Genomic DNA, 22,024 nt, shown 5'->3' on the forward strand with positions numbered 1-22,024 from the left:
TAAAGCACCATGTACACAATACGGTTGCAGCTGAGCTGAGGTGTAAGTTTCCTAAAGGTTTGTTTTCATCTAAGTAACATTCCTATCCAGGATTTCATCTCTGTATTGCAAAACTTCAGGGCAGATACCCTTGTCTTGCTTTCACGCACTCTGGGAAACCTCGCCCATAATATCTGGATATCTGGCACTGTGTAATTAATGATGTGGATTCCACAGCCCACTGAGCCTGTGGTCTTTAAGCCCGTGTATAAATACGTGGAACAAGCCCATGAGAACCAAGTCTGATCAGGTTATTGCACAARTAAGGGAGGACATGGTACCCTCTGTGCGTTAAGGGAATGCCTGGAGCCTGACTGGGATGTGCTCGGTGACATAGAACGGGCTGAAAAGATAACTTGAAGCTGTGGCTGGTGCAGGTGTCAGGCAGAGCAGACTGGTGCAGGCCTCCTCTCAGGTGCTGCCCACCATATCCAGCCTGGAATTACAGAGGTGCAGGACTGCCCTGGGTCATGCCTTCCCACTCCAACCTCTCCCGGGTCTGTTTGTAGGAAGAAGAGCTGCACTCACATGCAGCAYTAAAAGCAGCTATAAATAAGGATAAAAAGTTTCCTTTTCTACCTATTTTTAAAAATCCTTGCAAGGTGAGTGGAGCAAGGAGAGAAGACAGCTGAGTGACCTAAATAAGAGGGAGGAGAGAGGTCATCAGCAGGGGATCAGTCTCTTAACCTAAAATGGCAAAGGGTAGGGCTTGAAGCTAGACTGGATGAGCTGGCAGAGCTCCTCCTTGCAAAGTAGCAGTGAAGGATTTAGTCCAAAGCCAGTGACACATGGGGTAAGATTGAAGGAGGGGCAGGATAGAAAATGGAAATATTTGCTTGTTTCTCTGAAATTCCAGTACAGACAGCTTGGACTGCAAGTGCACGTGCTTGTTTAGCAATGGAATGAGACACACACTCTGCTAATGAGAGCTATGCTCAGATTTCCCATCTCTGCATTCCTGTGCTCAGGTCACGTAGGCAAACGGTAACTACAGGGGTTCCGTGCAATACTCTGTGACAAACTGCCCTGAGYATGGCAAGCATGCAGCTGTTCTTCCCAGTGAGCAATTTACAGGAGCTTATCATTGCCAAATGGGGAACTTCCATGAAAACATTGTCAGCACCCTCACTGCAAAGCCARAGGGGAGGCTGAGTCCTGAAGGCAGCTTTCTGTGGAAGAGACTGGCACTAACTAATATGAGCATTTAGCTCTCCCATGGCACCCTTAGGCTGGCTTTAAATATTGACAGTGTTTGGACTTGGGTGGATCTCACAACATGAGGAAAATACTKGGCTTGTGTTAAGCAGGTGACAAGTGATTAAGTTCTTTACCAAACAAAAACTGGATGGTTCCTGTCCYTCAGCCTGTGTRAAAAGTATTGAGGAGAGGGAAGAAYAGAAGGCTGGGAGGCAGGCTGCATTCCTTTTCTTTTTTTGTAAAATGTAAAGCTGTAGTTTGTTTAACCTGGCACAAACTGGGAGTGATTCCACTGAAATCTCTGATAGGGCCTGGAGAAAAGCACAGGACATGGCATGAAAATCTGGRCTTTCTGTTTCCGGTAATGTTTATGAATTTATGTAGTGATTTCTGCAGCATCTCTTGGTAATATAACAATACCTGCCCATTGTATTTCTTTAGGTATGTGAATCCAGTTTTGGTTTGTCCATCAGTTTAATGAATTCTGTCCTTTCTTTACTGATCACTCTACATTGCAGGATAGAATCAAATTTCACCTTGATGGATGTGTGTGGCTTCATCCAGCAGGCAGAGCTGATGGCTACAGATCTGGTTCCTCAGAGGCATTCAGTTTCTCTGGGCAACCCATACCAAGGCCTCACAATCCTTACAGGAAAGAACTTCTCYCTAATATCCAATTCAGCCTTCTGTCAGTGGGAAGTCATTCTCCCTTCTGCCCTTGTCCAAAGTCCCCCTTCAGCTCTCTTGTAGGCCTTTCAGGGGCTCTCAGGTCTCCCTGGAGTCTTTTCCAGGCTGAACATCTCCATCTCTCAGCCTCTCTCCAGAGGAGAGGGGATCCAGCCCTCTGAGCATCACTCTGCATTCTGCAGCACACATATAAGATCATTTCTATAGGTATTTCAGACCCTCACACATGAACAGCTTAGTTCAGTGAGATGTCACAGTGAAACAGAGTAACAGGGACAGAAAAYAGAAACTCATACTCAGAGGCCTCTTTAGTAATTTTAGAAGGCTCCTAAAGCACATTTTTTGACCAGGTAAGTGACAGTGTTCCTCAAAAGTTGAACATTTTGGATCCTGTTTTGCCAAGAAGAATGCTCTGCAGCTTCTCTCACTTTCAGGCAACCACTTTAAGGGATGAAGGTGGATGTGGGTACTACATTTTTTAAAAACTGAGTAATCACTACTGGAGTTTCGATTGCTTAGTCTGCAGGACTTCGGAATGTTTTGTGTTCTCAAGTGTTAGACAAGCCATGGAGTTTTAAAATATGTGTTTATTCGGCTTAGATCTGATAAATGCTATCTTTAACAATGGCCAGTTTAACAGTGGAAGTTGCATGGCTGTAACAGTGAASAAAATTTGCTGTACCATATCCTCAAGTTACATGTCTTGAATGCTTAAACAGATTGCTGCAATTAAAAATACTARATAAAAAAACTAAGCAGTGGCTATATGCTGTTTATTTAAAAACATTGAGCTGTACAAAAGGAAAACAAAGATGATTACATTTTCTCAAGTATTGATGACGGAGTTGCCATATTGCATCCAGTGACCTTAGCYTCAGTATTTAACAAAAACTGTCAACAGTCCCAGTCATAGTACAAGATTAATAGACATGTACAGTAATTAGTAGGCACCAATTAACAATCAGAGATTTTTTTTTTAAATCTCTGGTAGTCTTAGCTATAAGAAGAAGCAGGCAGAGGGAAGAGAGTTTACTTCATCTCATTCCTGACCTCCAGTTAATTTATGGAAGAGTTCTTCATCCAATGTTTCATTGTGGTCTTTGGAACGTGTTGACAAGAAGATGTAGCCCCCAATATACTCATGGATGATTTTGCAGTCTGCGCTCAGACATGTGAAAGCAATGGACACATTCTGGTCRAACTCGATGGCAACCTAGGGAGAACAGATATAGCAAAATCAGACACAGACACAGAGATAACCTGGGAAGAGAGAGAAGTGTAAGAGCACAGCTGGGTCACAAATACTGTGATAAAGCAGTACCGGCCTCTGCTAGCCGAGCGTTTTGCTGGATGCTGAGGGTGTTTGGCTGGTTGTTTCTGAATTTGCTGCTCTAGCAGGGCCCTCTTGTGGTGAAATATTTTTGCTTGTTTAGGCAGGGAACAAAATCTTGTATCTCTTTTTTCCAAAGACATATAAAGTGAACACTGGGAAGAGCAGGAATGGCCATCCTATTTGTCTAATGAATAATGTATATTCTGTCCATTGTTATGTGGTGATCTTTAATCTGCCTTTGGTGTCCCAGTTTTGGGGTTTCAGTTATTGTTAGTTCCGAAATGCAGCAAACTGAGCTTACTTGATCACTATGGATTCTGCCTTTTTTTGAGAAGGATTTAAAGCAAACTCAGCATCCTGACCCAGAATTACAGGCTCTGGCACAGGGAGTACTGCAGGAGAGCAACAGGGAATGTATCTGACCTCTCCTCGATCTGGTAGATGGTTGTGGAAAACTCCATAAGCAGGAACAATTTACAGCCTACTTCAATTTAACACTAGGCCTCACTAGTTCCACCCCAGAAATCCACAATTTATAGAGGTGGCTTCAGGCTTTGAAACATCAAATCAGGGACAACATYGACACATAGAGTTGCAGGTCTTGCAGTCTCAGCTTGGGATTTGAAAGATAAACTGGGTTCCTGTATCCTCAGTCTGTGATAGAAACTAAATCACCACAATGTAGAGAATGATGCGTGAGCTAAACTATACCGAGAGCTAAAGTGAGATTTTTACTGACAGAGCAGTAAACACGACATGTTGGAATTTACCTYGGGGTCTTTATATTTCATTCCATCAAAATCAAGGGCAACTTGTAAAGAGTAAGCTCCGTTAGAACCTTTGAAATCGGCCTTTTTTTAATTTTTGATTTTTGACTACAGACTCCACTAAGAAAAACTGCAGACAGCTTATTTAATAACATGTCACAACACGTTCAAAATCTTTTCACTGAGGTTTGAAAATATTTTCTGAAAGCATCCTCCAGTGTGTGAAATGCAAGGACTGAACGCAGAGCTGTTCCAGGTTTACCTGGCGGATTTCCCAGTTCACATTCCACTGCTTCATGTTGGAGAACCTCCATGTTGTGATAGGATCTCCTGTGGCCATATCTATCCGTATCAGCCTGTTATAGGACACCCCAAGCACGTCATCCTTTTTGCTTCCTTTAAACCTGAAAAAAACCCAAAACATTTGAGCAGATCTGCTTTGCAATGATTTCTGTGTACAGAAGTATTTCAGCTGCTCTCCTCTGGAAGTGAAAAAAAACATGGGAAAATTCACAACAGCCTGGGATTGAGGAGAGCATGGRCCCATCTTTAGAACAGGATTTCTTATAAAGCAAAAGTTTAGGCTGGTGAGCCATGGTGTAASATGGAAAATAATCAGGCCGGCAGATCTGGCTGAAATCTTGTCAATTCATTGTTTCCTGCTAAAAAATACTGTTCTTCCTAAATGCATGAAATTGATTATATTTTTACTGGAAAAATGCCAACAATATTTTTTGTTRCTTCATTTCTCTAGTGTTGAAACATGTTCTTCTAGATATTTTAACCTGTATTAACCTAAATTATATAACCAGAACAACTGATATATACATGTTTTTGAGTACAAATCACATTACAAAATTACTGAGGCATTTTAACAATTCAACTTTCTTCTGATTAGAGATGAAAAATAAATGCAAAAGTATCAGAACCTTTGGGGGACAGAAATTTATGAGTTGGGAAGAGCTAGGAAAAGATKACTCTGGCAAAGAAACTACCTTCCTCTACCTTCATGTTGAAAACAGGAAGAAATCTCATCAGTGTGCTGTATTTTCTGTATTTTTGATCCTATTTGTGAACCTTCTCTCCTTAGATGCAGCTGGACCTTAGGGAAAGAATGTGACCTGGGCACAATTTGTGCTTAATGCCTGACTGAGATACTGCCCAGCAGTTTGTAGAGTTCRCCATGACAAAATGCAGTTCAGGTGTTGGGTTTGTTTGTATTTTTAACAAAATTAGTGCTGACAGACAGGGCAAAAAATCTGTACCTGTGTTAGTAAACTCGACAGGATCAGGGAGCATTTCTGGGCACTGAGTTCAGGCAGATTTCTGGCTCCAAACAAGCAGTGCTCTCTCAAATGWCTCCCAGGTACAGTTTAGAAGCTGGAAAGTCCAATGACCAACATTTATAGCACAGGTAATTCCTGGGCAGCCCTGGAAAGTGTGTTAAGCACAAATTAAGGAAGGTGCCTCCAAGTATGGTTGTGCCCATACTTTTCAGATTTTTGGTGCTTTGTCAAGAGAAAAGACTGCAGGTCAGAACATTGCTGTGTCCAAGAAAACTTCTGTGAACACAATGGGACCTTTCTTGTGCTCACTGCTCTTCTGGATTAACCTAAAAAAGGGATAATTTTCTGTTTTCTTAGTAAAATAGAAAAAAAAATAGCATTTTATCATATTGCAATGAGAAACGGTCAGAGTGAACACATCCTGCAAACCTGAGCACATCAATGAGATGTACTTTTTTTACATTTTGGAGAGTTTATGACAGTAAGGGTTTAATCCTAGTGAGAGGTTATTTCAGTCTAAATCTGACAGGTCTGTACCAAGGCAGATGAAATGCAGAGTCTCATTCCACGAATGGAGCTACTGGGTACTATTCCTATAGAAAAGAATAGCAGTATGGAAATCACTAGAACTAAAAAAACTCTGTGGGGAAAAAAAATAGAGAATGTTTCCAGAACAGAGAGTCACAGAACTTCCTGCAAATCACTGAGCATGAATACATTACAACAGCTTGACATGAGTGASAGTGCAATTACCTTACAATGTAGTAGGATAGGCCAAACTCGGGAAGGGACTGCCATGCTTGGATAAAACGTAGCTTGGCCTCCACCAGGGACATCTGGGATATATTTTGGTGAGCTTCCAAAATACGAGCAGTCAGCTGGGAAACACAGGAAGAGAGAAGGTTTTTAGCTGACTAGATAACAAAAAAAATCATGAGGTCTGATGCCATGTTCAGACACTTGGTCCTCACTGTTTGTGCAGATGCAGCACAGAGGGCACTTGGGGACAGATCCTGAGTACCAAGGGCAGAATGGACAGCAAGGTCTCAGGTCTGGGTTTGTGCAGTACTGCCCTGGTTCCATATACTGCTCTCTACAGACCCTCCTCAGGATGGGCAGGCTAACTTCTTGCATAGCAAAAGCAGTGGACAAGCAATTAGGTGGAGAGGAAGGAAAGGCACCCATGCCAAGAAGACAGGAAGACCCTGTTGTTTCAGATGCAAAAAGCAGCTTTCATCCCTAAAACATTTCCTTTCTTACTCTGAAGAGACTTCAGAGTTATCAGGAGCAGAACACCCTGTTAAGCCAGGTTTTGGATGTAGKAGAGGTACTTGGAGGAGGTGCCAAAACACCTGTCCTTGTGTTCAGTTCAAAGAAAAAGCCTCTAACAAAGGGACAAATGATCATTGCAAGATGATTGTACTGTACGGCTCCAAAATGCTGCTTTGATCCAGCCTCATCCCTAAACAACCACTGGAATCACTCACACCCAGCCATCGAGCCATGCTCAGGATACCTGCTTGGACTTGAATTTTTTGGTATAGCGTGGTGAGACGAAGCATTCAGGTTTCATATCTACAGTCTCTGGCTCAGAGGCAGCCTGGGAACACATGGTCCAGTTCTTCATCTGCAGGAATGAAAGGATCTTCTGGACCTCAGGCTGGTAGGAGCTGTCAGCCATCGTTCTGCCTTTGGAGGCTAAAACACAAGCAGCCATCCACCGAGCGTACTGATCCTCCTGCAAGACAATCCATTRTTTGATGCTGTTCTCCCTCCTTGATTGGACTGGTTCCACCTACATCTAGGTGGAATTTAAGTTTTCAAAGATATCCAGTTCTTCGAAGTAGATTCTTTTGGAAAGTTTATTGCAATGACTAGTTTTTACCTAATGAACATTTTCACACACTTTGGTCTGATACATTTCAATAAACTGAAAACTAATGTAAGATCCTTATCATGCTCTCCTCATCTGAATGGGGAGAGTTCTAATTAAGAAAAAAGAAAAAATCCAAACATCAGTCCTCTGAAAACACTGAAACAAAATACTGTAACTTTTTTTTTTTGATAGTTTTTTTCTGCTTTTCTTTCTATCAGTTTAACTTGGCAACTGATAATAAACAAAAGATTATTGCCCTTATGTACCCATAATCATTATGTATTTGTTAAGCTACCACATAACTCTTAAATTTTCTAAAGATCAAATTCAAGAACAGGACAATCTACCATAAATCTGGCATCCAAACTTTCACTTGTCTTATTACTCACGTTATCACATCTTAAATATACTTCATTCATGCCATCAGCAACAGGAATTAGTAATTTGATTCCAAACTTCTTTGCCGCAACATTTACATCTGGTACAACTTCACATCCTAGATCACAGAGAATCAAAAGAAAATTAATTTATTTCATTACTATATCAGTGACTTTAATTACTGCTTTAATACTAAGGAACAGCACTTCATGGCTGTTTTCCTTTRAGATCAAGGGCCAAGACTTTTGAAGCTTAGGCCCTAATGAAAGGTTTTYGTTGTAGTTCACTGCCTGGTCTGGCTTGCCAGGGTGATGAACACTCCAAGTTCAGGGAGCACGTGARTCAATGTGGAAGTGAAAGGATGGGAGTGCTCCCAAAACCTCAGCCTGATCTTGGGAAACACTCAGCACTTAAAATGGTGAGAAGTGGTGAAGAGGCTACTTGGTGAGGTTCCAGCCACCCTGGCTGTTTTTCCCATGCGTTCTCTGATCTACTGAGGATATGCAGATTGGGATGGATGCAGAGCCATTTGTGCACAGGGGTCAATCTTCTATTTCAAAGGCTTCTTCTAGGATGAGTCCTGGCCATCACTGGTTCCCTGATGCTGAACAAAAGATGTCCCTGCAGGAGTACACGTAGATAGAGGCTATACAAGGTGCTCGTGTTTCTGTGTGCACACCCRGGGCTCCTCCTCCAGCAGCTGGTTGTAGCCATGGGAATCTCCATGCTCCACACAAGCAAGGCCCAGAGAAGGTCCTGGAGTTGCCCCTGCACAGCAGAATGCAGGGACAACCWGTGGCATTCCTGCCCATGGCATCATCCATAATCCTCTGCTGCCAGGGTGCGTGTGCCAGGGACAGAGGGGAATGTTTCCCTTTAAATGCAGAGTGAAAGAACTTGGAAATAAAGCATCCCACAAGTCACATTCTCTACCTGATTCATTTTTCTGTGCTGCCTCAGGGCATTTTACAAATCAGGCTCTGATAATCCCATCTTGGGTTAAACTACTGAATCTTTTCTGTTTAGGCCTCTTCTGCAGGTGCAATCTGCCTTCTTAGGAGCCTCAGAAATTGAAAAAGCTCCCAGATGAAATGCTGCTGTATTTGTCTTCCTGAGTCTAGCAGGGATTTCTTGTTTTATTCAGTTCACAAATGCAACAAAAAAAGTTAAAAAAAGGAAAATTCCTACCTTTTATGTTTAGTTTCTCAATAGGTTCTCCCTGCGCAGTTTCCTTGCTTTTAAAGTAAGATATTGAAGTGTCTCTGAAGACAAACCAATATGTCTTGATAGCTTTGAGTGCCAGCTTCTTGGGCCTACCATAAAAAAAGTATTTCCATTTGTTTGTATCAACACGTACAAATTGACAAGTTCCTCACAAATATTACAGTGCCTCTGAAATTCAAGGTCATACCCATGGCTTTGGTTGGGTTTCTCACACCTGAGGCAGTAGAGGGGAGTGGGAAATGCCTGGATCCAACTCAGGTTGTCCCAGGTATGGATGCAGTTTTTATTCCAGATTTTAGCTGAATCCCATCTATGATTTTTCTCTTTTTTTTTTCTCCATTCCCATTCAAAACTGTTCCTTTCTAATAGGCTAATTCTCTCTTTTTTGTGAACTCAGTAACACAAATGTAACCCCCTGATTTGTTAACGTGCACTAGAATTGGCATCAGTTTTTCATAGCTCCTTATMTTGAATATTTGCACTTGTAAAACCAACTTGGATTCATGGTAAGGAAGTAGAGACCCTCTTTTTTGGCTAAATCCAAATAATCCTTCACTAAATTCATAGAAGCTTTATAGCACTCCAGGAAAGAAAACCAGAGTTATTAGCACTGTTTGAGTAGAGACAYATTTCACAACTAGCGACAAAGGTCATCAACAAAGTGAAAAAGAAGAAAAAAAAAATCTAGTATTTCCCTTTAAAGATGATGGTACAAAGAGTATAGAACTAGCCAGAAAACGGGGATGTATTATACACACTCTTGCCTTCTCCAGATCCCTTCTAAAAGGTCTGGTTTAGAATCCTTTCTAGAAAATGGCAAATTTTTTTTTGTTTAAATTAAAAAAAAACTTAGATTTTCAAACCTACCAAATAATTTGRGTTTCAGTTTTCCGATACAATGACATTCTTCAAAAATAAGGGACTATAACTTTTTTTTAGACTGACAAAATTATTTTTCTATCCCTGAAAATACTGCTGAAAACATGCTTTTTCTTGTTGTTTTTGAAAAAAAATGTTGCAATTCTTCACACTACTGTCCCCACAGKAAGACAGCACTTGCTGGTGCACTACTGTGGTGCATACTGTGAATAAACAGGAATAAAAGTTCACCATATGAATAGTCAGCAGTAGGACATGCACAGCTTTGCATTCAGGTTTACAATTAATCAAATAATTATAGTCACAAAGTGGTGTTGTTCTTTTAAAGAAAAGTTTAAYGCCCTCCCTGGATTCTACAATGTCTTAGGTTTGGTAAGTGATGTATCATTTATACAGGAATTTTTCATGATGAAAAATAACCTTTATAAGCTGAATGCTTTTAAAAGCAAACTGTTCTACTGCTGGGGRAAAACAAACAACCCATTGTTAAAAGCTTAAATTCCCTTCCAKCTTAAGCCACCTTAATAACAAGAATGTAAAATAAAATTCAAATTGGAATTAATAATTAACAATTGTTAGCAGTTAACAACAGTTAAATTTTTTCAGGTGCAGTTTTCAGTTCCCAGATTAAGAATACCATCTGTCAGTGGAATTAATCTGATAAATATTTGTACAACAGAACACTTTATCTTTCTAAAACACAAAGACTGTTTTGTGATAAAAAGCATTRCAGACTTGAGGTCTCTACAGTCATTTAAATCACCCATAAATCAAGATATTATAAGGGGATCACAGAAACACATTTTGATATTAGGAAAACCAGACTGTGTTTTGTTAGAAAGGGGTAATTTGGTCATTTCTTTTGTTTAAAAAAATACATTCCCTGGGGTTACTTTCAGAAATTYTGCTCAGGGAGAACTGCAAGTTTCTTCTAGTTTTTCACTGGCAAAAAAGTAAATGTGATTGAAAATAAAACTGTAGGCTCTTTTGTTTAGAGATGGTGACTAATGAGCAGYAGATAATGCAAAGAGCAGGGTCTTTTAATAGTACAAGAACAGCATCCCAGGAGCTGGAAAGATTCGCCAAGAAACTTTGTCAGAACCAGGAAGAGAAAGATTGGAAGAGGGTATTAGGCTGGTTAGACCTATTGGGGTATTTGTCAATTTATAACTGCCAGATCTACTGTTAGATTAAAATGARCAACTCAGGAGATCTCTTGCAAGGTTAAGCATTTTGTTTTGTATGTTTTATTATTAATTTTWACAACTCACCTGACTAGCTTGAGATTATCAGCAAGTTTTGGGATGTCTGTAATGTCYTCCTATCAGGAATAATTAGGAATAATTTTAGTACAATGCACTCTGTAATCAACTGTTAAAAAAACTACAGAACGAGGAAGGCTCATCAGAGTCAAAAGATTTGCCACAGCAAAAGGAAKTCTGGGATCCCAAAGGACATACCAAAATGTTACTTTTGTTTCCACCTTCCAGTGTCACTTCCAGATTAGAAAGGGCGGCTTCTACTTCATCTACTTCTGACTCACAGGTGGAATCATGTGTCTCTGATGATAATGATAACTTGCTTACATGGTACTAAAATAAAACATCAATATATCAATTAGCAACGCACAATCACAGTGTTTGAAAACAGATCATTTGGTCTCCTGAACTAGATCTTGGACAAATGTGTGAAGTTTTTCAGGAACCAGTTTTTTTCCAAAGAAATTGCCATGTCTACTGTGACTCCAGCGCAAAGGCTGATAATGTTTCCCTGTTTCAATTATCAGTGTTTCTATTTCTTCACTGAAAAATTGTCCCTGTTCTGGAAGGCTGAATCAGAGCTACACTTGGATCTCTAGTCCTGCCATCTCTACCAGGTGGAAATTTRGAAGCAAGGTTTTCTGGTGCTCTGCAGTGAGCAGAGCAGAGGCTGTGAATTTCTGGCAGCTCCTTTACATTTAAAAGGAAGGAATTTATTAATAATAAGGGTTTGTGTCTTATTTCCCATAATCAGAGACTAAGCCATGCTCAGTCATGTTAAATTTTCATGTATTCCATAGTGTCCCTATCTTCACACTGTGCTGTAGTTTTTATCCTGTCGTGAACATGTGTATTACAGAAGTTTTCAGGAAGAGGTGAAAGGATGGTAGCTGGAATGGGAAGCAACACTTCATGTTAATACTGATATAAAAAAAAAAGTTACATTCCAGGCGCAGATAATGTTTGTAAATGGTTCAATTGTTTGAATAATGGTGTTACTGCTGCCACTGAGTTTAGTTGGTTTAGCTGATGATGGATGCTGCCGATTGTTTCTCACCCACAGAGCAGACCCCCAGTCCAAGCAGAGCTCTTGGCCTCRGCTCTGTCCTAGTCTTGTCCTAACCTGTGCCTGCCTCTTGAGGGAACAGGTTTTGCAACTTGGCTCAAGTACGTGCCTGTAGCGCAGCAAAGATGAGCATTTCTTCCTCTGTGCAGTCAATTTCCTCCAACAGGATGGCCCAGCGGGCTTGTTCATATATTTGGTTGATTCTCACTGCATCGTACTGTAGGAAAGAGAAGACACTGGTCATCAGTGACCTCCAAAATACAGACTCACAATCAGCTGATCTAACACTGGGCTGACCAGCGTTAGAAATGGTTGTTTCCTTCCTCCTCCCACCTCTGCCTTGTTCCCCTCCTTGTCTTRTACCAGGTCTTGTGATTGTGTGCACAGTCCCAGGGCTTGCTGAGCCAACAGAAAATGAACAAGGAGCCTCTGGCTGAGGCAGAAGGTGAGACTCTGATACCCCCTTTTGAGGCAGGAGGCCTTGSACTGGGGTAACAGAGATGTGAAACCACACTGAGAGAGTGAAAATCAGTCAGTGATACAGCTGATTAGAATGTGACCTTCAGAACTGTTGTTCCTCATCTCCTCTCTTCTGCTTTTTGGCTTTTTCAGTTCTGGTTCTGCCTTTGCACTGACTGGACAGTTGCCAGATTGCTTTAATTCACTATCAGGTTTTTTTGATATTTATTATTTCTTCTTATATGCTTAGTTAGTAAGCTGAAGTGACTCACAGAAACATTCAAGCCCCAGAGGTGGTGAAATGTAGGTGATGTGAGAGGAAAGCTTTGTKTGTAACCTCTCCCAGCAGAGGTGAGATATTAAGTTGCCCGAAGCTCTTTTGGCTTGTTTCATCCTCTGGCTCTGGGGCTGGCTGGGCAAAGAAGGGAAAATGTTTGGGCTGCCGAAGTTGAGACATGTACTTGGATTTTAGTGGGGGTGACATTTCACCCAAAAATATACCAGATAAACTGGAGTGGCCTCATTGCTTCTGAAGGCTTCAGCTCAGAAAAGCTGTGATTCAGTGAGAGCAGTGTAACATAAATCTMATTTTTAAGCCCAATTTCAAAACCAGGATTAATTACATCACTTAGGATACAGCTGGTCTAGTTTTCCCCTTATTTTTTCTCCTTAAAAGAGACACAGAAAGTAAACCAGTCCCTCTGGAAAYACAGGTATTGTTTCTGGTGCTCTTCAGATCCCATCTTTATATTGAAAATCTTATTTCACATGAGGAATAGCGATTCAGTGTCCAGAGGATAAAAGTGCAGCCATTGCTGAGGGGAAGAAGCTGGGTTTGATCTCTGAAGGGTTTGTTACAAGTCATTGCTAAAATCCTATATACAGCTCTATACATTCTGTATTACTATATAGGTCTTGTACATAAAAGCAGGCAAACAATGAATAGCAATAAAAATAAGRCCCTTACTTTTGGATTCAAATCAAAGAAAGTGTAATATTTAAAGCGTAGAAGAAGTTGATCTTCCTCCAGAATGCCTTGTTCCATAAGTGATCGAGATGAATCCAGCCAGCTGTGGAAGAAAACAACCCACAGATTCATCTGGACAGGAAAACCATCAGACCTGCAGAGCTTCAGTGCAATTGTGAAACAAAAAGTGGGAACAAACAGCTCTAATTCTTGCAAGTCCAGGGAAAATTCATGTAACTCAAGAAGGTGGAGCATTSATATAGATTTCCAACTTCCATTGAATAAACACAGTATCATGATCTTCCTATTTTTTTTTCTCCAGCACTATTCAAAATATCAGGACTAGATACCAGAAACTAAGCASTAGCTAGTTGTGAGATGATTGATACCAATGAGATTTTTTCTTTCTTTTTCATCTGCAGAAATGGAAAGTTAATTTAGGAAAGGATGAGAATCTTCCTGTGATATTTTGAACTCCTGCKTTTGATTTCAGTATTTGCTGGTTTRTAATTCCAGCCACTTCTGTAATCCAGTGGAATCCAATGAAAATATCTGTTAAATGCTCCCAGATCTAAGAATTAAAATTCATGTTTAATGCAAGAGAGACAATCCTCTCACACATTCAATTCTCTGCACCACAAAAGTCCTGAGTGCTCTGTATCCTCTGGGCATAAACAATAAGCAATGTGCAGAACTTGTGCAGAACTCAGTGAGTCACTATTTCTAATGCAAAATKATTGAGTTTATCCACATCTGTTTAAAGCCCTTGGGGTTTGCCATTCAAACTGTCCTTTAGCTGTGCCCATCGTGCTCAACTGAATTTGCTTTTGTCTAACAACAGATTTTAGTCCAGAGCCTGCACAATGACATCACTGATCATTTCAAAACAAAAGGTTTCATGAGAGCTACCTTACCCTGCGTTAAGTTTGGCTYTGTCAGCCAAAGTCCGTGGCTGGTACATCTCCGCCAGTGTTTCAGGAGAACARTTGGGATGACTGAGGGCCAGGATGCTGCAGTTCTGCTCACTCAAGGAACCATCACTGAACCAAGTAATTGTAGAAGAAGCTGGTGACCCACTGATAGGATCATAAACAGGTGTCATGGTTTTACTGTATAAACCTGGATTGGCTGCAAGTTAAGAGCATAATGTTATTCCCATGRAAAATGGTTACAGGTTACCACAGGACCAAACTAAACCTTTTCTTTCAGGACAGCCTCTTATCTCTGCCATTTCCAGCTGGCCTTGTCCTTTCACAGGTGATGTGACCTCAGGGACAGAAATTCTCTTTCTTGCTCTGTGAAATATCTCAGTTGTGTTGGAAATGGGAAACACATGCTTTTAAGCCTTTATTCCTCATCTTCCTTGCAGGCTGCCAAATTCGATTGCTATTGTGTGATCCCACATTCTCAAAGGGCAGTAGCACATCCTGTGTGCATGGCCACAGCCTGATTTCTAGTATGGCCTTTCTCATATCAATGGAAAGGAAAACCTTTATAGAGACAACAAGAAAAAGATGGATGTAGTTGAGATTTCTTGAAGCGACTGATTTCAGGCCCACTGTGTCTCTAAGACCATCCTACTTGAAACTGGCCAAGGTTTCAATTGCATAACAAAGAATTTCTTCCCCTTTTTGACTTTCAGTCAGAAGAATAAAATCATATTGATTTTCATTACCTGGTAATCCAGAATTCACTGGAGAGTTGCACAGGTCTAAGATATCTTCTGTAACTAGGTCTTTGTTGTTCTTGTCTTTTTTCTTTTTCTTTTTGAGCGTGCCTTCTGATTGTTTCAACAAAGAGAGTTCTTCTGACCTTCTGATATCTACAGTGGCAGTTTAGGAAGTGAAGCAAGATGATTACATCCAACAGAGCACCCATGGTTGGTAAYAGCATTTCAGGAAGCTTCATGTTGCAATCTGAACTTTATTTTTAGCAGGTTGAAAGCAGTAGCTACAGAAAATCCACTAATTTTATAACAAGACTGTGACAGTGAGTTTGGACAGGATTTAAATCTACTTTTGCAGGAAGTGTAACTGCATTTAGAACACCAGGGARAGGCTCTTTATCCCTAATAGCTCTGCAGTCACCTAGGAGCATAATAACATCAATGAAATATTTGGATTATAAGTAAGCAAGAACCACTGTAATTGAAATTCATGCCTTTTATTATTCACTGTATTTCTCATCCAAGATTCTGCCTTGGCTCTTACTGTTCCCTACCACTGATTCAGACAGGTATTCCCAGTCACAAACTTGGCACTTCATTTCTGMAAAACACTTTTACTCTAGGGTAAGCAAAGACATTTTTGAAAGTGTTCACTCATTCAAAGTTACAGTGTTCCTGTACTGACTCAATCTGGAGGGAAAATGTAGGTAGAAATATTTAATTTGGCCAAGTTGAACAATTATGGAATCATTATATGACAGCTGTTAGGCATAATAAAGACACTACACCTTTTCCAATCCACCTCTAGGAGATGAAATAGAAAGGGGATCAATATGAGGCAGTAAATTCCYTCTGAAGATGAGTTAATGGGCTAAGTGTTGAAGATCTAAATTAAAATGAGGAATTTAATCGCTATTTTACCCTAAACAAAAGGGATGTTGAAGACTGTTTGCAGATTCAACTGATACCTGTTGATCACAGGCACATWTCTGGCATGCTCGAAAACTTCTACYTGGAAATGCTCCATTATTGGAAAGAGTAGAGACTTGGGGACTCAGTGCTGTGAGACACTCWTGGGCTGGGATCTGGGCATATAAAAGTTTCAACATTTAAAACATGCTACTTCTGAAGTGGACATATATAACAATTAGGCAGAGTAGAATCATTAACATTAGCGAAAATTGGTGATAAATCAGTTGACATCAGTAAAATTGCCTGTGGTGAAGGCTGGTGTAAAACACTGACAATCTCAAGCTCTTTGTCAATGGCATAGAACAATCAGGACCAACTCCTGCTCCAGGATTACACGGATTCCTACAAAACGGCTAACTTTGGTAATCCTGTACTCCTGCATCTTATGGGACATTTCTGACAATGCATCAATTATCACAGACACTGAGAACTACTGACATGAACTGCATACTAAAATGCCAAAAATCTGTCTCAAATTTCTCTTTGAGCTTAACAGTTTTATGAGGAAAGACTTTKCATCAAAACAAAGTCACCCAAAAAATGCTCCTACTTGGTTGCCAGAGATTAGTTTTACTTACTGAGCATTTTGCAGATGTCACTGACAGCTCTGAACACCATCGAGGAGAAGCTGACTTTCAGTCTCACAGTCCTCATGTTTGGCAAGCGAAGCCGCAGCATTTTGTGCTGAGTAGTAAAAACCAGCTTAGCATCTGCCTGCACCCCGCATTTATCCAGTGTCCAGTGGGTTTTCAGAAGCCAACAATTTTTTTGCTCCCACCAAAAAGCATAGTCTGACCAATCCTGTGCTATTTCTAGGAAAATACAAAATAGTTATTTACAAACTAAAGAGCAAATATGCAAAACACTTGGTTTGGAAACAGGTCTCTGCAAACAGGAATATTGATTCAGATTAAAGTAGCAACTACAGGTCCTGAGACCWAGACCCCATTTGTTGAATTCTTGTGGCAGACATTGGGAACTAACTTTGTTTTCCCTGAAGAGCTAACTTGGGTGCTGACTGTGGCACTACCTTAATCTTGAGGATATCCATAGGGAAAGAGTATCTCCTGAACCTGGTGCTATACACGGTCCAGTGCTGGGATTGTCCTGGGGATAGGGACTGTCAACAAGGGTACCCACATCTCAACTCATCAGTGCAAGCTGAAAATCCTCACACAAAATCTCATGTGCACCCACCCAGATGGGCACAAGCTCTTCCACAGCCTCCTGGGAGCAGCACTGAGCAGCTAATCTGGAGAGTGTTAACCAGCCTCGAGCCCAAAAGTCCTGGTTACACACAKCTAAGTAGCAGCACAAGCACAAGGAAAGAGATAAAGAGATATTGCTGCTCTCAGTTCCATGGGAATTCCAAGATTAGATGACTTCCCTGATGTCAATGTGGAGTAGMAGGTAAAGCTTCTGTGTGATCTTGGTCAAGCTGTTCCAGTCTTTACATCATTCCTTGTCCTTCATCAGATCCACCAGCAAGGAGGAGGGTATTCCTCAGCATGTCCATAACACAGCAGAGCCCTGTCCTATTTTGGAGTACCCTGGTAAGAACTGTGTCTCAAGAGAGCTGGTGACACAAATCAGTTACAGATTTGCCTTAAAAATTAATATAGACAGCTTTTCACACCAGCTGAGTATTAGTTAAAAAATACTGTGAAAAATTTGCCTTCCAACCCAGTGGAAACTATGGCTACCATCAGTTTCCGGCTGCAATGTGTGTGTAAGTGTGCAGATAGGGTGACAGAAGTGTTCACGGAGTTTCTTCCTGTGCTCACTTGCTGTGACTGTACAGAGRATATTTTGCTTTCATTTCTTAACTTTGACTCGGCCAGTCTTGGCTTTCCACTGGATGTTTGCAGCGGATAATATGGCTCAAATTTTGGCTAGAAYGCCACAACAGCACAGGAAACAGTAACTTCTGAAATGTCTTTTAACAACTAGTCCTGTCTCTCCGATTGGTGCAGGTAGATAAACACAGTATCACCTACCTCTATTGCCCCCCAACCTACCCATCTACTACTATGGCATCTTTCTGGAAAGGGAGTTGAATCGTTAGCCTGGCTTAATTATTTTCATCTAACTGAAAGGCAAACCCAAAGTTTTGCTGGCACTATGGTAACACAGGGGCTTTAGCCACTGAGGGTGGAACACAGGRAGGGGTTCTTACCACAAAAACCCTTGAGTCTGAGCACCTCCACTCTTGTACTGTGACACAGAAATGAGGCAATGCCTTTTCAAGGCACACAGAAGCCTTTCTTTGTAGTGGCAAAGCTGCATATATTACTTAATGACACTGCATATATTAAACAGGTGTTTACTCACTGATTTTTTCTACTAATTTCAGCATCAGTCCTCCAACATGAAGGTCTCCTGTGACCTGTAGTGGAAACTCCTTTTCTACATTTTCATGTTGATGATCAACTCTCAGTATGAGGTCCCAGGTGTGAGACCCATATTCACTTGAAGAAACCATCTTGGGAAAGGTCTGTAAGTCCTGCAGAAGCAAACCAGCCAAACAAACAGGATGTTTTTCCTCCACTCTCAGAAAYAAATGCATTTCTCCATAGTCCCAACATCATTCCAAGCTGCCAAGACTTCACAGCGGCCTTGGCTGGAACTTCAGAGGTGTTATCTTGTTACCTCTGAACTAGACTCTGCTCTTGTGATTGCATTTACAAAATAGGCACGTGGGATTTTTTTGTTTTATTTTGATTTTGCCATGCCCCCTAACCCAGATGCCTYCAGCTGGGTAGAGATAGCTCAGTTTTACCCAGGTTTCCCACCATACAGGGCTAATCTGCGAGCCTGGACACTGAAAAGGCCAATTGTGGGTGGTATCTACTTTCACTGGCAATCTGTCCAGTGAACAAAGGCATTTTGTTGACTTGTACACTTAGGGCTGTAATTTTCACTGCAAATCAAAGGTTACACTTGCTGTTCTGCCAGCTTGCTCCCATGGGACCAAATCCAGAGGGTAGTTTTACCTCTCTGAGTAGATACAGGGGGAGACAAACAAATTTAGTGGCTCTCTGCCAGCATTATCCAGGCACAGATCTGCAGTTCCTGCTGACTTGCACAGGGATGTAGGCACGTGTCCTTCTCAGCACAGTGAATCGTCTGAGATCGYACCAGCTCCTGCCAGGACAGGTGAACAGTAATCATGCCAAACCAAACTAGAGAAGATGCTTCAAGCAGAAGCTTTGGTTACCATCAGCTGAATTCTTCTGAACAAAGACATTGTAGGTATAAGCTGACTGATGCTGCAGGCAGGATTTGTGATAATTAACCAATGAGAGAAGGTACCACATCAGCTCTCTGCCTCAAAAAAAGCCTTTGTAGTTRAGGCTTAGGCACTAAAGTGGATGAATTCAATTTATTGCAAGCTTTCAGCAATACATGAGAACCCGGGTCACAGACTCTGCTGAAAGTGCCCTACACAGGCTGCTTCCAACATAAAAAACGACTAAGCCAGTGGGGAGGTAACAACGTTACAGGCTATTGTAGATATTTTAAAAAACAAGTATTTAGTAATTTATAACCTGGTGTCAACCCCACTGATGCAAAATTTGTCATCAATGGGATGTTAGAAATGAGGTGGTAATGACAGTCGACTAATAAAGAATAGTGATTCGAAACAGAAAGGCAATGAAAGTGCATGTGTTAAAGATTAGATGGATTTCCCCTCAAACAAATGAAATTATACATGAATAATCTCAAACCCATTCTTTTAGCRAGGGATCACCTTACCAATGAATTTCACTGACATGGGGCTGGGAGTCTGCCCTGAAGTTCTAAAATTAGGGACACACAGAGAGAACCCTAAGTCAGAAAACTGCACCTTCATAACCACAGGACTCCCAAGAGGTCAATTTACACTACAGAGCAAGCACCGTTGTTATTGGGTTCTTATATGTGCCAGCCCACACCTTTTCACCAAACAGTTACTAAACCAACAAGGGTTGATACTTATCCAATAAGTTTGCTTGGCCTGCCTTGTTAAATAAAGGCATTGTGTTGRACACTGGGTAACACAGTATTTCCTGCCTCTGGGATAAAGGATTTTGAATTTGTGCTGCCGTGTGCCACATGGATTTACAAGCTTAGGTATGCATTAGACCAGGATGTACCTGTGGAGAGGAAGGGCTGTGACTCTCCCAAAGCATCCAAGACCCAATTCCTGAGATGGTCTCCCAGACAAGGGAGGCTTTCCGACCGAGTGCAGTACCAGGTGCACAGAACAGCTGTTGTTGCAATGTATTCATAGCAAAACAAAAATCCTGACTTTAGAAAACTCAAAATGCTCCTAATCACGCTCCTAAGCATCAACAAATTACTTCAAAATTAATACATGGCCAAAGGATGAAAACAATGTGATTTTGTTTCTGTAGCACAGGGGTGTGACGTGGTAGACGTGCTCTACTTTTACCCACCCTTGTTCCACTATACACCTTGTTAAAGAAAAGCAGCAGTCTCATTTGCCCTYCTGGGCCAGCAAAAACATTTAGGAGCTGATCTGGATTTTTCTGGGTRTCTTTTTAAATTTGGGTTTGCTTCCCAATCTAAATCTGCACACAAATGCCTGTGCTGACATGGGTGAAAATGAGCAGCCCAAGGGGTGGGTGAAACTCTTYCTTTCACTCACACTGGCTTGGAAAACCACGGTCTTAGTGCACTAATCCTGGCACTCTTCATTCCCTTTAGGGAATGCTGCTCACTTCTTACTTCCTTTACAGACCAGGTGGTTTCAGTTTGAAGATAAGGCAACACAAACAGCTGTAAATCCACCGGAATACGCAGCACAAAGCCTGGTCTCAAAAATGGGGCAAACAAAGGAACGAGAACAACGAACCCTTCAGTATTAAACCCCAACCAAACCCAAACTGTCAGGGCTCCACATCTTACAGCCTTCAGGTCAAGCCTGGATCTGCTCGGGAACGCACCCCAGCTCCAAGGCTCCACGTGGGCTCAGCTGCAAGGCCTGGCACGGGTGGATCAAACAGGCCAGAAATATGTCCTTAGGCTACTGCTGTCTCCACTCGGGATTTCTACAGAGCATTTTGGCCAACCCAGCTATTGAAAAGCAACCACAGCTCTATAGATCGAGCCCTCCGCAGATTTTAGCCCTTACAGCCCCAAATTTCAAACGCTGAGTGGGAATGGAGAAGGATGTGAATCGTGCTAGAACAACCTGCTACGGATCCTGGGCTAAGGTCAAGAGGAGTGAAAAGATGTTTTCCGAAGTATCCCGGGCAGGCGGTGCCTGGCTCAGCTCGGAGTGGGTCTGGGGAGCCCAGGGAGCAGCGCCCGCGGCAGCCCCCGCTTTTGAGGAAGTGCCTGGCGGCCGCGGCCCCACAAAGGAGGCGCCCGCGGGGSCCCGGAGCGCGCCGAACCGCAGCGAAAGGGTTGTTAAAGAAAAAAAAACAACCCCGGGCTATGGGGCATTCCTGTCCCGGCCCCGCCGCAGGTGCCGCGGGGCAGCGCAGAGCCGCCCGCGGGAATCCCGTGCCGGGCCAAGGTCGCTTCGGCATCGCCGCGCGCTCCCAAAAAACGCCCCGCTCTCCTCACCTGCGGTCCCCGCCGGCAGCGCTCCCCTCGCCTCCCGCGCGATTCGCCACCACCTGGCCTCTGAGCACGGCGAGGGGAGGAGCAGCACCCCCGGGAGAGGCGGCCCTTGCTCGCTTCCCCTTCCCTCCTCCGCCCCGCTCGCGGCGGCAGAGGGTGGTGGGCAGTGCTGTCCGTTCCGACGGCTGCTCGGGGTCACCCGCCCGCATCCCGCCGACACAACACTTCATCCGTGACCCCRGGCCAGCGAGCCGCTTCGAGCGCTGCTTTTAGAGGTTTGGGGCTGCCCGGAGAAAATCAGTTCCGGGGGTGCAATGGCAAAGAGGAGAAAGATGTGTTTGCGAAGTGGGGATGTGTTAGAAGAGGCACAGAATAAAAGTGGATTGAGTCGACAGGAA

At 42.2% G+C, this 22,024-nt stretch overlaps 1 protein-coding gene across 1 annotated transcript; it reads right to left on the minus strand.

Annotated features, from left to right (window-relative positions):
• Positions 1–2,681: 2,681 nt before the first annotated feature.
• Positions 2,682–21,707, minus strand: FERMT1 (FERM domain containing kindlin 1). Its single transcript, XM_057382679.1, has 15 exons — positions 21,630–21,707; positions 18,387–18,558; positions 16,634–16,867; positions 15,093–15,239; positions 14,332–14,545; positions 13,418–13,520; positions 12,101–12,208; positions 11,127–11,258; positions 10,938–10,987; positions 8,752–8,876; positions 7,575–7,681; positions 6,826–7,047; positions 6,063–6,187; positions 4,286–4,427; positions 2,682–3,136 (listed from the first exon to the last, which is right to left on the minus strand). The coding sequence occupies exons 2-15, from the start codon at positions 18,535–18,537 to the stop codon at positions 2,963–2,965; spliced, it is 2,034 nt and encodes a 677-aa protein (XP_057238662.1). The 5' UTR covers positions 18,538–18,558; positions 21,630–21,707; the 3' UTR covers positions 2,682–2,962.
• Between the last annotated feature and the right edge of the window lie 317 nt (positions 21,708–22,024).

This window comes from Malurus melanocephalus, unplaced genomic scaffold, assembly GCF_030028575.1.
Source record: "Malurus melanocephalus ecotype Western Australia unplaced genomic scaffold, MMel_1.1 scaffold_13, whole genome shotgun sequence".
NCBI classification, from domain to species: domain Eukaryota; kingdom Metazoa; phylum Chordata; class Aves; order Passeriformes; family Maluridae; genus Malurus; species Malurus melanocephalus.